The sequence below is a fragment of the Hyla sarda genome, chromosome 1 (genome assembly GCF_029499605.1).
Source record: "Hyla sarda isolate aHylSar1 chromosome 1, aHylSar1.hap1, whole genome shotgun sequence".
NCBI classification, from domain to species: domain Eukaryota; kingdom Metazoa; phylum Chordata; class Amphibia; order Anura; family Hylidae; genus Hyla; species Hyla sarda.
The window spans coordinates 232,799,917-232,815,586 of record NC_079189.1 but is presented as its reverse complement, the minus strand read 5'-3'; the positions used below and the strand labels follow the sequence as shown (position 1 = coordinate 232,815,586).

At 42.6% G+C, this 15,670-nt stretch overlaps 1 protein-coding gene across 3 annotated transcripts in view; it reads right to left on the bottom strand.

The window, feature by feature from the left end:
• Window positions 1–15,670, bottom strand: part of ANTXR2 (ANTXR cell adhesion molecule 2) — a 270,321-nt gene that overhangs the window by 206,206 nt on the left and 48,445 nt on the right. For all 3 annotated transcript variants that reach the window (XM_056568946.1, XM_056568945.1, XM_056568947.1), the window contains one exon: window positions 10,757–10,828. In XM_056568946.1, the coding sequence (XP_056424921.1) occupies window positions 10,757–10,828 (72 nt within the window). The remainder of the gene's footprint in view (window positions 1–10,756; window positions 10,829–15,670) is intronic.

The following is a 15,670-nucleotide window of genomic DNA, read 5'->3' as shown; positions in this document are numbered from 1 at the left end:
CAATTTCAACCCCCTCAACCCTCCGTCTAATAGACCCTCAGGGACTCAAAGACCCTTTTGTACCTATTGTAATAAACCAGGACATTGGAAAATGCAGTGTTCGGATTTAAACGGATTTCCCCTAAGGAAAAAAGTCATCAGGTCCAATCCCTGAATGACCTCAGTCAGGACTCTTTATGTCATCTCCTGCCCCTATGTAAAAATTATTGTAGAAGGTGTACCGTTGGAGGTTTTGATAGATACAGGGTCACAAGTGTCTACTATACCTAAAAATGTTTTCTATCAGCATTGGGATGCTAGTTTATTGTGTGGACCGAAGGATGTTAACTTCAGAGTAGTAGCGGGTAATGGACAACCAGTCCCCAGACATGGATACTGGGAGCCAACCATTCAGTTGGGAGAGCATGTACTTAGTGAATTTATACTGGGGATGAACATTTTGAAAAACTGTTTTATTGAAATAGTAGATGCCTTGTATGCCTCTCTTCCCATATATCTCCTTCAGGCCAGCGGACTGCACAGCACCACCAAGTTCTACAAGCAGAGCGGAAGATTGCTAACAAGCAAGGTGAAATCTGCAGAGTTTGAGTACAAGACCGGTCGGTGACATTGCAACCCAACACAGAGACTATCATCTGGTGTCATGCACGTCCCAGGGTCAAGAATAGAGACTATCAAGCCCTGCTGGACCCTCTGCAACTAGAATACCACCCTCTTTTCTGAGCTGCGAGAAGCCTTGTCACCATTACCAATGGGAGAGTTCCAGTCTGGTTAGTCAACCTGTCTGATGCTGCTACTGTGTTACCCAAATACAGCCCAGTAGCCCAGTTGTATATCGCAGAGTCAAAGGACATCTTAACAGAATGTATGGTAGCCCAACAGCATGCATCCCAAGTGGCTGAAGAATCCAGAACAAGCCCTCCCGAGCCTTGGTGGGCACAATTCCAAGTTGGAGACTACACTACCCCAAGGAACCAAGTCAAGGGAGTCCTCAATGACACGAAAAGGTACCATGAAGCTTTTAGAAAACACCCCACAGATTTCGTGCATATGTCCATGATTCAACACTGAATCCTCACAGACAACAGCCCGCCTATCAAGGAAAGACACTGCCCAGTCGCGCCAGGCAGGTATCAGACTGTCAAGAAGATGCTGTCCGACATGAAAGAGGCAGACGTCATCCAAGAAAGTCAGAGTCCCTCAGAGGCGCCACTTGTCCTGGTCAAGAAAAAAGACAGAACCATCAGCTTCTGTGTTGACTACAGGAAACTGAAGAATGTCATACATAAGGATGCTTATCCTCTGCCAAGGATCAAGGAGTCACTCACAGCCCTCGGGTCTGCTGCTTACTTCTCCCCCTGAACTTAACAGGTGGATATTGGCAAGTGCCCATGGCCATGGAAGACCGGGAAAAGACCGCCTTCGTGTCACCCATGGGACTTTTTGAGTTTAAAAGTATGCAGTTTGGGCTATGTAATGCCCCTGCTACGTTCCAGCATTTGATGGAAAGGTGCCTGGGCCATCTAAATTTTCTAAGTGTCCTATTGTACCTGTACAATGTCCTACCAGGAACACTTCAGTCATCTGTCAGATGTCTTCCAAGTCCTGATCAAACATGGGCTGAAGATCAAGCCGTCAAAGTGTCACTTGCTCAAACCTCAGGTACACTACCTGGGTCATGTTGTCAGTGCCAAGGGAGTTCGGCCAAATCCTGAAAAGGTGGAAGTTGCCAAGAACTGGCCTACCCCGCGCACGGTGAAAGATGTCAGGAGCTTCCTGGGATTTGCCGGCTACTACCACCACTTCATTCCCCACTTCACTCAGATTGCAGATCCCCTCACAGCTCTCTTACGGGGTACGGCAAAGGAGAACTTCAATGGGAAACTACCTGTTGAATGAGCCGAAGAGACAGCGTTCCGAGCTCTCAAATGTCTGCTGACAGAACCACCCATCCTGGCGTACAGAGACTACAGTCAGCCGTTCCGGTTATATACTGATGCCAGTTTCGAAGGTCTGGGAGCTGTCCTGTCCCAAGTCCAGGAAGGGCAAGAGCGAGTAGTTGCCTATGCCAGTCGTAACCTGGGAGGAGCAGAGAAGAACAATGCAAACTGCAGCTCATTCAAGTTAGAACTTCTTGCCCTGGTATGGGCCGTGACCAAAAAGTTCAAAGACTACTTGGCTGCTATGCCATTTACTGTCTACATGTATAATAACCCATTGGCCCACCTGAACACTGCCAAGTTGGTTGCCATTGAACAATGTTGGGCTTCAAGATTAGCCAATTACAGTTTCACTATCAAGTACAGAAGCGGCAAGTTGAATATCAATGACGATGTACTGTTTTGGATGACCCCCGGCGAAGAACCACCTGTCCAAGAAGTGTTGGAAGACGTGAAGATGCCCCCATTTTTTCAACGGTTCGTGAACCAGAATGTTGTGACCGCACTGATGGACGGTGAACCTAGGTCCCAAAATGTTAAAGACGACCTGTACACCTGCAAGACTCTTCAAGATGAAAGTCAAGTCATGGGGGATCTGTTGGACTACCTTCTGGCGAAAAAGGTACCAACCCGTCTACACCGGGCCCAGTGTGATTATGAGCTGAAACATCTGTGGCATCAGAGGAAGCGACTGTTTGTGCACAAAGGACAGTTGTGCTGAAATTCTTTGGATCCGGTTTCTGGTGATCAACTTCATCAGATTCTGGTTCCCCGAAGAAACACGACAATGGTCCTCAACGCACACCATGATCAGTCAGGACACTTTGGTGTCCACAAGACTGAAGCTACTGTCAGGCGAAGATTCAATTAGATGGGAATGTTTGCAGTGGGTAATGGTGCAGTGAATGTGCTGTCTGTAATTTCACCAAGAACATGTGCAAGGACGCAAGAGCACCCCTCCATTCCATCCAGAGTGAAAAGCCTAACCAGTTGGTCGTACTAGACAATGTCAAGTTATCTCCTACCTGGTCCGGGTACACTTATGCTCTCACCATGGTGGATCACTACTCTAAATGGGTTGTCATTGTCAAAGAGCTTACAGCCAAGACAGCGGCCCAGATGTTCTACTCCAATTGGGTGCAATCCCTTGGGTGTCTGGAGTCTGTCCTAATGGAATGGGGGAACGGCCTTCGAGGCCCAACTCTTCCAAGAGCGGTGTCAATTCCATGCCTGCAAAAAACTTCTGACTACTGCTTATCACGCCCAGGGGAACGGCTCTGTGAGCGCATCAGCCAAGTCTTTATCCACATGTTGCGGGCCTCCTCTGAGTCAAGACAAGAGTAGTGGCCTCAACTGCTGCTCGAACTATTGGAGGTCTATACTAACACAGTCCACTGTTCTACGGGGTACACCCCTTTCTACTTGATGATGGGGCACCATCGACAGCTGCCTAAAGACCGAACATTTGGGCTTCAAGCTCCGTTCAACAACTCTCTGCAAGCCTCCCTGGAGTGGCTCTCTGACCACCAGAGAAGAATCCAAGAGGCCAAAAAAATTGTCAGCAAGAAGATGGGCGAGGCCAAGCAGAGACAACAGGAGGATTATAACCATCATGTTTCTGTCAAACCACTTCTGGCTGCGTAATTTTCCAAGGACCCACAAGTTAGACTCTATCTAGGATACAGAACTGTACACGGTGATGGCCATACCCTAGCCACAAGTTATTCACCAAAATCAAGTTGTGTCTGAACGAAGATCTATTAGTGCTCCCAGCACTACCTCCTTCAGCGGTCAGACCTGTGAGAGAATATGTCCCAGGTGAGGGAATCCATCCATCCATGGATTTCCCCATGTTTTCTCCAACTCAGCCTGCGATCTTCTGTGTCTTACCAAGACCGGGCCTGTTTAACCAACACTAGTCTCCACACCAGTCCCAGTCTTGTCACCATTGGCTCCGTTTTGGACTTTGGAATTTTTTTACGTGTACGCCATTGACCGTGCGGTTTAATTAATGATATATTTTTATAGTTTGGACATTTACACACGCAGTGATACCACATATGTTTATATTTATTTTTATTTACACTGTTTTCTTTTTTGAATGGGAAAAGGGGGGTGATTCAAACTTTTTATTAGGGAAGGGGTTAAAACGATCTTTATTAACACTTTTTTTTTGCAATGTTATAGCTCCCATAGGGACCTATAACACTGCACACACTGATATTTTACACAGATCACTGGCATGTATTAACACGCCTGTGATCAGTGTTATCGGCGCTTGACTGCTCCTGCCTGGATCTCAGGCCCGGAGCAGTCATTCGCCGATATAACACCGAGGAGGCAGGTAAGGGCCCTCCCGGTGTCCTGTAACCTGTTTGGGACGCCACAATTTCACCGCGGTGGTCCCGAACAGCCCGACTGAGCAGTCGGATACTTTTGTTTCAGATGTGGCGGTCGCCGCATCTGAAGGGTTAATACAGGGCATCACCCCGATCGGTGATGTCCTGTACTAGCTGTGGGTCCCGGCCGTTGATCGCCGCCTGAACCGACCCAATATGACGCCCTTCGTCGTTAAGGGGTTAAAAGAAAACTTTCAGATATTTTATTAAAATGAGCCCTACCTTACCCGGATCCGACCGGCCGTTCACCCGCAATTGTACTTTCATTCTACGTGTATATCTTGCTGTAACTGGCACGGGTGGGGCTTCTGCACTGATGTCAGCACCGCTTATGAATATTCATCCCCCTCCATCTAGTTCTCCTTCTCTTCGCCACTCCTAACTGGAGGGAGGGGGGATGAATATTCATAAATGGCGCTGACATAATTGCAGAAGCCCCTCCCTTGCCAGTTACAGCAAGATATACACATAGAATAAAATTACAATTGCGGGCGAATGGCCGGGCAGATCCGGGTAAGGTAGGGCTCATTTTAATCAGCATCTCCCGCACTATCCACCAGTACTGTGGATAGTGCGGGAGAAAATATCTGACAGTTTTCCTTAAAGGTCTCTGCGTCACTGGTCACCTCCTTGGGCCTTGGCTGAACTGTAGACTGTATAGACTTACCAACTGTCTACCCTCAGTAAAGCTACCGTTGTCCGTAACTTGGCAATCTTTATTGCCCCTGTGCTTAGCCCAGAATCCAGTGGTATACCTTCAGGTGGTTATAGGCTAAACCACACCCTGGCATCACCAATACAAGGGGTTAGGGTAACAACATCTGCCCTGCACCACACACCCCGCCACCACATATCTATCTATCAAATCTATCATATCTATCTATCTATCTATCTATCTATGTAATCTATTTTATCTATCTATCTATCTAGGATTCCAGAAAACAGCAGCACACAAAATGGTGTCAAAAAAGGTGAAAATGTATTCCATTAATCCAGTGCAAAAAACAGAGCAACGTTTCTGCGACTTCACGCCTCATCATGATGAGCTTGAGAATGGCGGCATAAGATCGCAGAAATGTTGCTCTGTTTTTTGCACTGGATTAATGGAATACATTTTCACCTTTTTTGACACCATTTTGTGTGCTGCTGTATTCTGGAATCCTATCGAGAGTGGAGCCATTAACCCAGGCTCCCATACAGCTTGCACCTACCACGTGGATTACCTTTATCTGGTTGTGCTGCTCTCCTGGAATACTATCTATCTATCTTTCTATCTATGTATCTAATTTATATATCTCATCCATCTATTTATCTATCTATCTATCTATCTATCTATCTATCTATCTAGCAACAGAAGAATGCAGCAGCACACTGCCAGCACAAGGATATAGGTGAAACATGAACATGCAGATAAAACATGGAGAGCTATACAGCTATGATGTAATAGATGCAAATGTGAAACTATGAGATAGTGAGGCACTTAGCTCACAAATTTGTCTCCGCCGGTGGTCAAATAGCTTGGACCGTCCCACCGCGATAAGGTGGCCTCATTGGGACGGACCCTACACTGTAAATATGCCTCTGTGTGAACAGTTCAGTAAGCATGGCAGGATCTGGAACATCCAAGACACCTAATATACACCTAATGGAGGTGGGTGGGGTGCAAGGCCAACATGGAGGTAGCCACTCCCCCCGTATTACAGACAAAGAATAAGTCAGCCAGCACTTTAGTTGATACCAAACTATTATATGGACCTGGCCTACAGGTGCACGCTACTAAGCTAAATATACAGCGACAGAAGAATGCAGCAGCACACTGCCAGCACAAGGATATAGGTGAAACATGAACATGCAGATAAAACATGGAGAGCTATACAGCTATGGTGTAATAGATGCAAATGTGAAACTAAGCGAGCTAAGTGCCTCATTATCTCATAGTTTCACATTTGCATCTATTACACCATAGCTGTATAGCTCTCCATGTTTTATCTGCATGTTCATGTTTCACCTATACCCTTGTGTTGGCAGTGTGCTGCTGCATTCTTCTGTCGCTGTATATTTAGCCTAGTAGCATGCACCTGTAGGCCAGGTCCATATAATAGTTTGGTATCAACTAAAGTGCTGGCTGACTTATTCTTTGTCTGTAATACGGGGAAGTGGCTACCTCCATGTTGGCCTTGCACCCCACCCACCTCCATTAGGTGTGTATATAAGGTGTCTTGGATGTTCCAGATCCTGCCATGCTTACTGAACTGTTCACACAGAGGCATATTCCCAGTGTAGGGTCCGTCCCAATGAGGCCACCTCATCGCGGTGGGACGGTCCAAGCTATTTGACTACCGGCGGAGACAAATTTGCGAGCTAAGTGCCTCACTATCTCATAGTTTCACATTTGCATCTATTACACCATAGCTGTATAGCTCTCCATGTTTTATCTGCATGTTCATGTTTCACCTATATCCTTGTGCTGGCAGAGTGCTGCTGCATTCTTCTGTTGCTGTATATTTAGCCTAGTAGCATGCACCTGCAGGCCAGGTCCATATAATAGTATGGTATCAACTAAAGTGCTGGCTGACTTATTCTTTTTCTTTATCTATCTATCTATCTATCTATCTATCATATCTATTATATCTATCTTAATTATGTATCTATCTATCTTATCTATGTATATATCTTATCTATCTATCTATCTATCTATCTATCTATCTATAATGTATATATTATATGTATCTTATCTATCCATCTATTTTATATATCTTATCTATCTATCTATCATAATTATGTTTCTATCTTATCTATGTATATATCTTATCTATCTATCTATCTATATATATATATATATATTATCTATATTATCTATCTAATCTATCTTATCTATCCATTTAATCTGTATGTCTTATAATAGCTTTTGCCCGCGGCTTCGCTCGCTTTACATTTGGGGTAACATAGATCAACTTTTTACGATCCTATAGTAATGAGGCCGCTCTGGGTAAAATCTACAGGCATCCAAACAACCCAAATTCTTTCAACTTTGATCGCTGCATCTAAAGAGTTAATGCCGGATATCTTCCGAAACGGCAATGTCCGGCATTAGCCACGGGTCCTGGCTGCTGATAGCAGCCGGCACCGTGCGGGTATGACGCGAGCTCAGCTCCTGAGCTCGCTTTATAACCCTCCCATGCCGCAGCGCCGGGTTTACACGGCGTTCTGCGGCAAGCGGTTAATTCATACAAACTTTGAACCCCCGTTTCACCCCTTCAGGAGTGGAATTCAAGCAAATGTTAAAACATGTGTTTCTTTATCTCTAATTGTTAGCCTAAAAACAAAGTTTCATGCTTCTAGCTTCAAAAATTACAGACTTCCATACAAACTTTCAACCCCTTTTTCACCCCCTTAAGGGTTGAATTTCAAAAAATCCTTTCTTATTCCTCGTCTACGTCTTAAAAACAATACCTGTGAAAAAATTCAGCTTTCTAGGTCCAAGGGTTTTGGCTGATCGTTGAGTGAGTCAGGCCTTCTCTTTATTTATATATATATATATATATATATATATATATATATATAATCTATCCTATCTTTCTAATCTATATAATATATCTATCTTATCTAGGTATCTATTTCATCTAACTATCTTATCTATCCTATCTATCTATCTCATTATCAATCTCAAATAAACATTTCTTTGAAACTAATCAAACTGTTTGCACAACAGTTCTGCTTTCTATGTGGAGAACAAGAAGCCACAAGTGCACAGAGATATTGTTCCCCTCAGTGAGAGAAATACAGTATATATAGTTTATGTAAATAGTAACATAGGGGAATGTTTTCATTTGGTCATGATCATTGTTTCCATGTGTGTGGGACATTAATAACAGATTTTCGTATGGTGAAACAACAAAAGGGCTAAAATTTAAACCATGTGGGTATAAAAAAAAAAGAGTATCTTTTTAATTATCATTTCCTGGTTTAGTGAATAGAAATAAAGAAACCAAATGAGTAGTCATGTCTCTAAAGCATAATTTTGTTCAGAGATCACATGCGATCACAGGGATAGAACAATCTTTTCTTTGTGCACAGTACAAACTAAATATTGTTAGTTTAGACACAGTGCACAATCCTGCTATTCCAAGTAAAAGAGTCCCGGACCAGCTCTAATAGTCCTGAACATCATCATGAAAATAGCAGTAAATGCTAACAGCCCAAGGGAACAAGGAGGCTATCCCACCCTCTCTCTGAACTGCTGTAAATAAAACACTGGTGTAAGGCACAACCAGGCAAACAAAGGCTTTTACGTTAACACACTGACACTGACCTCTATCTTCAGATGGACCATACAGGATGTGGTGCATGTTGTAAATCACCTTTTTTTGTTGCTGTCACAGCTGTTGCTGCTAGGAAATCAGTTGCTGTCATAGTGTCACACACCTTTTATGTCTAGGTACAGTATATATGCATTGGTACATATGTGCTTTTATATATAAATATATATATATATATATATATATATATATATACACACACATACAGTATATATGCAGTTGAAACCAGAAGTTTACATACACTATATAAAAAGACACATAGGCATGTTTTTCTCCCTATCTAACATGAAATCAGAAAAATCTTTCCCCGTTTTAGGTCAATTAGGATTATCAAAACTATTGATATATGCCAAATGCCAGAATAATGAGAGAGAGAGAGAGAGAGAGAGAGAGAGAGAGAATTTTTAAGGCACTTTTATTACTTTCTGCAAGGAAAAAAAATTACATAAACCAGGATTATTATGCCTTTAAACAATTTGGGCCAGCCCATATGATGATGTAATGTCTTTGGAAGCTTCTGATATGTTTATTGGCAACATCTGAGTTAATTAGAGACACACCTGTGGATGTATTTTAATGCACACTAGAAACACACTGCTTCTGTGTATAACATCATGGGAAAGTCTAAAGAAATCAGCCAAGATATCAGAAAGAAAATTGTGGCCTTGCACAAGTCTGGATCATCATTGGCTGCAATTTACATATACATGCAGGTGCCTCGTTCATCTGTACAAACTATTTTACGCAAGTACAAATAAGATGGGAATGTCCAGCCACCATATCGATTAGGAAGGAGACGTGACCGTGCTTTGTTCTGACATGTGCATATAAACCCAAGAACAAAAGCCAAAGACCTTGTGAAGATACTGGCAGAAGCGGGTAAGATTGTGTCATTATCCACAGTGAAACAAGTCCTGTATCAACATGGGCTGAAAGGCCACTCTGCCAGGAAGAAGCCATTACACCAACAGAAACATATAAAAGCCAAATTAATGTTTACAAATTCACACAGGAAGAAAGACCTATATTTTTGGAGACGTGTCCTGTGGTCTGACGAAACTAAGATTGAACTGTTAGGTCATAATAATTATCGCTACATTTGGAGGAAAAAGGGAGAAGCTTGGAAGCCTTAGAACAACCTCCCAACTGTGAAACACGGGGTGGAAGCATCGTGTTGTGGGGTTATTTTGCAGCAAGAGGGACTGGTGCGCTTCACAAAATAGATGGCATCATGAGAAAAGAAGATTATGTGGAAATACTGAAGCAACATGTCAAGACATCAGCCAGGAATTTAAAGCTTTGGCGGAAATGGGTCTTCCAAATGGTCAATGACCCAAAGCATGCTGCCAAAATGGTTACAACGTGGCTTAAGGTTAACAAAGTCAATGTTTTGGAGTGGCCATCACAAAGCCTTGATCTCAATCCTATTGAAAATGTATGGGCAAAGCTGAAAAGGCAGGTGCGAGCAAGACAACCTAAAAATATGGCTCAGTTACACCAGTTCTGTCAGGAGGAATGGGCCAAAATTCCTACCAACTATCATGAAAAGCTTATGGAAGGATAGCCAAAACGATTGGCCCAAGTTATACAGTTAAAGGGCAATGCTACCAAATACTAATGAAATGTATGTAAACTTTTGACTTTGCAGAAATAATAAAAATGCCTTAAAAATTCTCTCTCTCTCTCTCTCTCTCTCTCTCTCATTATTCTGGCATTTGGCAAATTATAAATAATTTTGGTTATCCTAATTGACCTAAAACAGGTAAGTTTTATTCTGATTCAGATTGTGAGAAAAACATGCATGTGTCTTTTTATATAATGTATGTGACTTCTGGTTTCAACCGTATATACAGTATATCTGTACATCTGTGGACCGACATAGTGATACTGAATTATATTTATATGTTACAAATGGGAGCATGTGCTGTCTGTCGCTCTATGCAGCTGGGAAACCTGGGAACCCATTTTGGAGATTGCACAATCGGGCACTTATCCTCTATCATGTGGATTGGGGCAAGACAGCACATGCTCGCATTTGGTAGAAAGTACAACACAAACCAGTAGTTCCCACTTAATTATAGAAAAAACAGCAGCATACCTGTCTCCTGTCAGTGGCATTATTGCTGTTGCCTGCGTTGAGAATACAATGAATGACAACCTCATTCGTGGACTGAAAAAAAAAAAAAAAGAATAAAATATGAGTATTAGATGACAGTTAAGTGTGCTGTTTGGATGTTATGATTCAGCAGAAGAAACACTTAACGACAATAATTTTTCGAATTTGTTATAACACACCACATTGCCTTCATTATGTAAAGAATAGAACAGCATGATTTCCAATTCAATTATTTTGACAATAAAACATGGTGGATTACTGCAGACGAGCCAATATAACAATACAATGCTTAGGTATCACGCTATCCGTCCTCATGTCCAAAATTGTAAAAAGTTTATAGAGTCCTGAGACCCACTGTGATCTTAAAGGGGTATTCCAGGCCAAAACTTTTTTATATATATCAACTGGCTCCGGAAAGTTAAACAGATTTGTAAATTACGTCTATTATAAAATCTTAATCCTTCCAATAGTTATTAGCATCTGAAGTTGAGTTGTTGTTTTCTGTCTAACTGCTCTCTGATGACTCACGTCCCGGAAGCTGTGCAGTTCCTATGGGGATATTCTCCCATCATGCACAGCTCCCGGGACGTGACATCATCATTGAGCAGTTAGAAAGAAAACTTCAGAAGCTAATAACTATTGAAAGGATTAAGATTTTTTAATAGAAGTAATTTACAAATCTGTTTAACTTTCCAGAGCCAGTTGATATATATAAAAAAAGGTTTTGCCTGAAATACCCCTTTAAGTTTTAATCGGAAGTAGCACCCGCCAGATGGAATAACTAAGAACACCATTTAAAGTTCTGCTTGAGTTTCCAGTCATCCAGTCATTTCCAAATCTTGTCACATGTAAGAATGAAGTTAATCTAGCAATTAAAGACAGCAAGAGAAAAAAAACAAAAAGCTAAATTTAGTCCCTACGTTGTTTACATATCAGACCTAACAAAAATATTTTTCATGCATAAAAATGAACAGCTATGATAATGCAAAGGTAAAATAATTTTAGCTATTACCAATTATTATTTCTACTTTAGTTAATACAACTTGTCTTTTTCAACTAAACGTAATTGTTTACAGGGTAAGATTTCTCTTAAAGGAGTAGTCCAGTGGTGATTCAGTGGTGAGCAACTTATCCCCTATCCTAAGGATAGGGGATAAGTTGCAGATCGCGGGGGGTCCGACCCCTGGGGCCCCCCGCGATCTCCTGTACGGAGCCCCGACAGCCCGCTGGAAGGGGGCGTGTCGACCTCCGCACGAGGCGGCGTCCGACACGCCCCCTCAATACAACTCTATGGCAGAGCCGAAGCGCTGCCTTCGGCAATCTCCGGCTCTGCCATAGAGATGTATTGAGGGGGCGTGTCGGCCGCCGCCTCGTGCGGGGGTCGACACCCGCTATCTCGGCGGAGAGCCGGGGCCCCGTACAGAGAGATCGCAGGGGGGCCCCGCGGTCGGACCCCCCGCGATCTCAAACTTATCCCCTATCCTTAGGATAGGGGATAAGTTTTTCACCACTGGACTACCCCTTTAATGGAGTTCAGAATAACTCATCTAGTGTTTATTCAAAATTTAGACTATAATGTAAGTATATTAGGTATGTAAAATTGGTCATAAAACAGAATAAAACAGGGGTATACCTTGACATTTGTTTGGTTTTCTTAAGCATAACTGCTCTTACATATACAATAAATAATACATTTACCCTATATAGCAAGACAGCACAATATACAGCAAAGGTTCCACACACTTTACATCATACTACATGCTACACTAGCATTTAAACCAGCAGTATCTACAATATTAAACAATAAAGCATAGGGGGACATCTCATTTCCATGCAGAGTTTCAATTGTCTACACTTCTAGCGGTCCAGTAGTCCACTGATACTTCAGAACCCTACCTGCTCTTCTCGGTAGAAAAGTAAAGGCCGCAATTCTGTAATAAGTAGAGAAATGGGGCTAATAAAGGGACGGGCTGCTTTGAAAACTACTATCAAGAAAAATTGAAGGGCACCGTGTCAGTCACTATGCCTGGGTACATATTCTGAGAACACAGGCCAACATTTATCATTGTCTTTAGACTGTATTTTGTGTCTACCGAAGGCGCAAAAAAGGTGCAAGCAGGGTTTATTTGTGCCTTTCTTGCACCTTTTGGTTACTATATTTCTGCTGATTTTGAGTTGCAATCCACGGATTTTGGCAATACACGAGATGGAAGGGTTTTATGAACTATGCCTTTTTGTGAAAAGGTGCAAAAAAGGAGCAAAGCCACTGAAAAGGCTCTAAAACTACACTAGCCCAGACCTGGCGTAGCTTTTTGGTGTATGTGAGAGAATTTTCAGAAAATGTGACCTGCACAAAATTTATCAAATGCTCTGCGACCCTTTAATAAATTTGGTGCTCCTACACATTACCAGCACACTCAAAAAGGTGTAGAAAAATGCTTCACTTACACTACAATGATAAATGCCGGCCAGTGTTGTCTTGAGAATACAGCTAGACATGGTTTTAGAGAGGCAAATTATCAGGGATGGGTTTACAGAGGTAGTCTCACAAATTTGTCTATGTGCCGCTGTTTATGGTCATTCGCTTGAATACTACAGCCATTGCAGAAGAACCATAAAGTCAACGGAAACTTCTTATGGCAAAAGTAGGTGTTAGATGCATTACAAGCTGGTTGCCATGTGTCCCTATTAAAGTATATGGATAGGGACTGCCTTTGTGCTACATTATCCCCTTCAAGATGGGCTTCAAAAAAGTTTAGGGTCTATTCACACGTACAGTATTCTGCACAGATTTGATGCACCGTTTTGATGCAGAATTTGAGGCTGTATTCATTCAGATTACATTGAAAACTGCAGCAGAATACTGTACGTGTGAATAGACCATTAAGGTGATTCTACACTTCTATATTTGAAGGCAGATGGACATAACTGTGGATTCAAGAAGAAGAAAGCCTTTACAGAAAAATAAAAGTAAGTAAAAATAGCAAAGAGCATATAGAAAAAAAAAACGTAGCCCATAATTGTGATGAAGAACTTAAAGGGGTACTCCACCCCTAGACATCTTATCCCCTATCCAAAGGATAGGGGATAAGATGTGTGATCGCAGGGGTCCCGCTGCTGGGGACCCCCGGATCTCGGCTGCAGGACCCCGCTGTCATTACAGCACAGAGCAAACTCGCTCTGTGCGTAATGACGTGCGATACAGGGGTCGGAGCATCATTACGTCATGGTTCCACCCCCTCAATATAAGTCTATGGGAGGGACGTGAAGGCCTTCCGCCCCCTCCCATAGACTTGCATCAAGGGGGCAGGCCGTGATATCACAAGAGGCAGAGCCGTGGTGTCACGATGCTATGGCCCCTGCATTGGATAGGGGATAAGATGTTTAGGGGCAGAGTACCCCTTTAATGCCCGTCACCTGTCTTTAAATGTCAGGAATGTTGTCATTGTTGCAGTTGAGGGGGTTTGTGGCTCCAGGGCTTACACTTACAGCTCTGGTTCCTATGCATTCTCTGGTGCACAGACAGGATCTCTGATCCTCTGCTTTGATCAGGTAACCACGTTTCCCAGTGACTTGATCAGACGCCGGGGGAAATGCCCTACAGTCAGCCCTATAGTGACTATAACCCTAGCAGCAGCAGTAAAATATATAAACATGCAGAAGCATAAAATTAAGTTTTAAAATACTGTAGCAATCCCTAAGTGGAAAAAAAAAATTACAAAATAAAAAGTAAACTCCTAAAAAAAAAATATATATATATATATATATATATATTTAATTTTTAATTTTAATTTTTATTTTTTTATAGCGCATACAAGACATATAAATATATAAAAACAAACTATACATACTGGGTATCCACCCATTCATAACAAGAGCAGTGATGTTTTGGGGCTGTCGCTAGGCAACACAGACTTTCAACTTCCTCCAAAGGTTTTCTATGGGGTTGAGATCTGGAGACTGGCTAGGCCACTCTAGGGCCTTGAAATGCTTCTTACAAAGCCACTCCTTTGTTGCCTGGGCGGTGTGTTTGGGATCATTGTCGTGATGAAAGACCCAGCCACGTTTCATCTTCAATGCCCTTGCTCATGGAAGGAGGTTTTCACTCAAAATCTCATGATTCATTCTTTCCTTTACACGGATCAGTCATCCTGCTCCCTTTGCTGAAAAACAGCCCCAAAGCATGATGTTTCCACCCCATGCTTCACTGTAGGTATCGTGTTCTTTGGATGCAACTCAACATTCTTTCTCCTCCAAACAAGTCAAGTTGAGTTTTTACCATAAAGTTCTTCTTTGGATTCCTCTGGCCATATGACATTCTCCCAATCCTCTTCTGGGTCATCCAAATGCTCTCTAGCAAACTTTAGATGTGCCCAGACATGTACTGGCTTAAGCAGGGGGACACGTCTGGCACTGCATGATTTGAGTCCCTGGCCGTGTAGTGTGTTACTGATGGTAGCCTTTGTTATTTGGTCCCAGCTCTCTGCAGGTCATTCACTAAGTCCCCTCGTGTGGTCTGGGATTGTTGCTCACCGTTCTTGAGATCATTTTGAGACCATGGGGTGAAATCTTACATGGAGCCCCAGATCGAGGGAGATTATCAGTGGTCTTGTATGTGTTCCATTTTCTAATAATTGCTTCCACAGTTGATTTCTTCACACCAAGCTGCTTGCCTATTGCAGATTACGTCTTCCCAGCCTGGTGCAGGTCTACAATTTTGTTTCTGGTGTTCTTAGACAGCTCTTTGGTCTTGGCCATTGTGGAATTTGGAGTGTGACTGTTTGAGGTTGTGGACAGGTGTCTTTTATATTGATAACAAATCAGGTCAATCAGGTCAACAAATCAATCAGGTTCCATTAATACAGGTAACAAGTGGAGGACAGATGAGACTCTTAA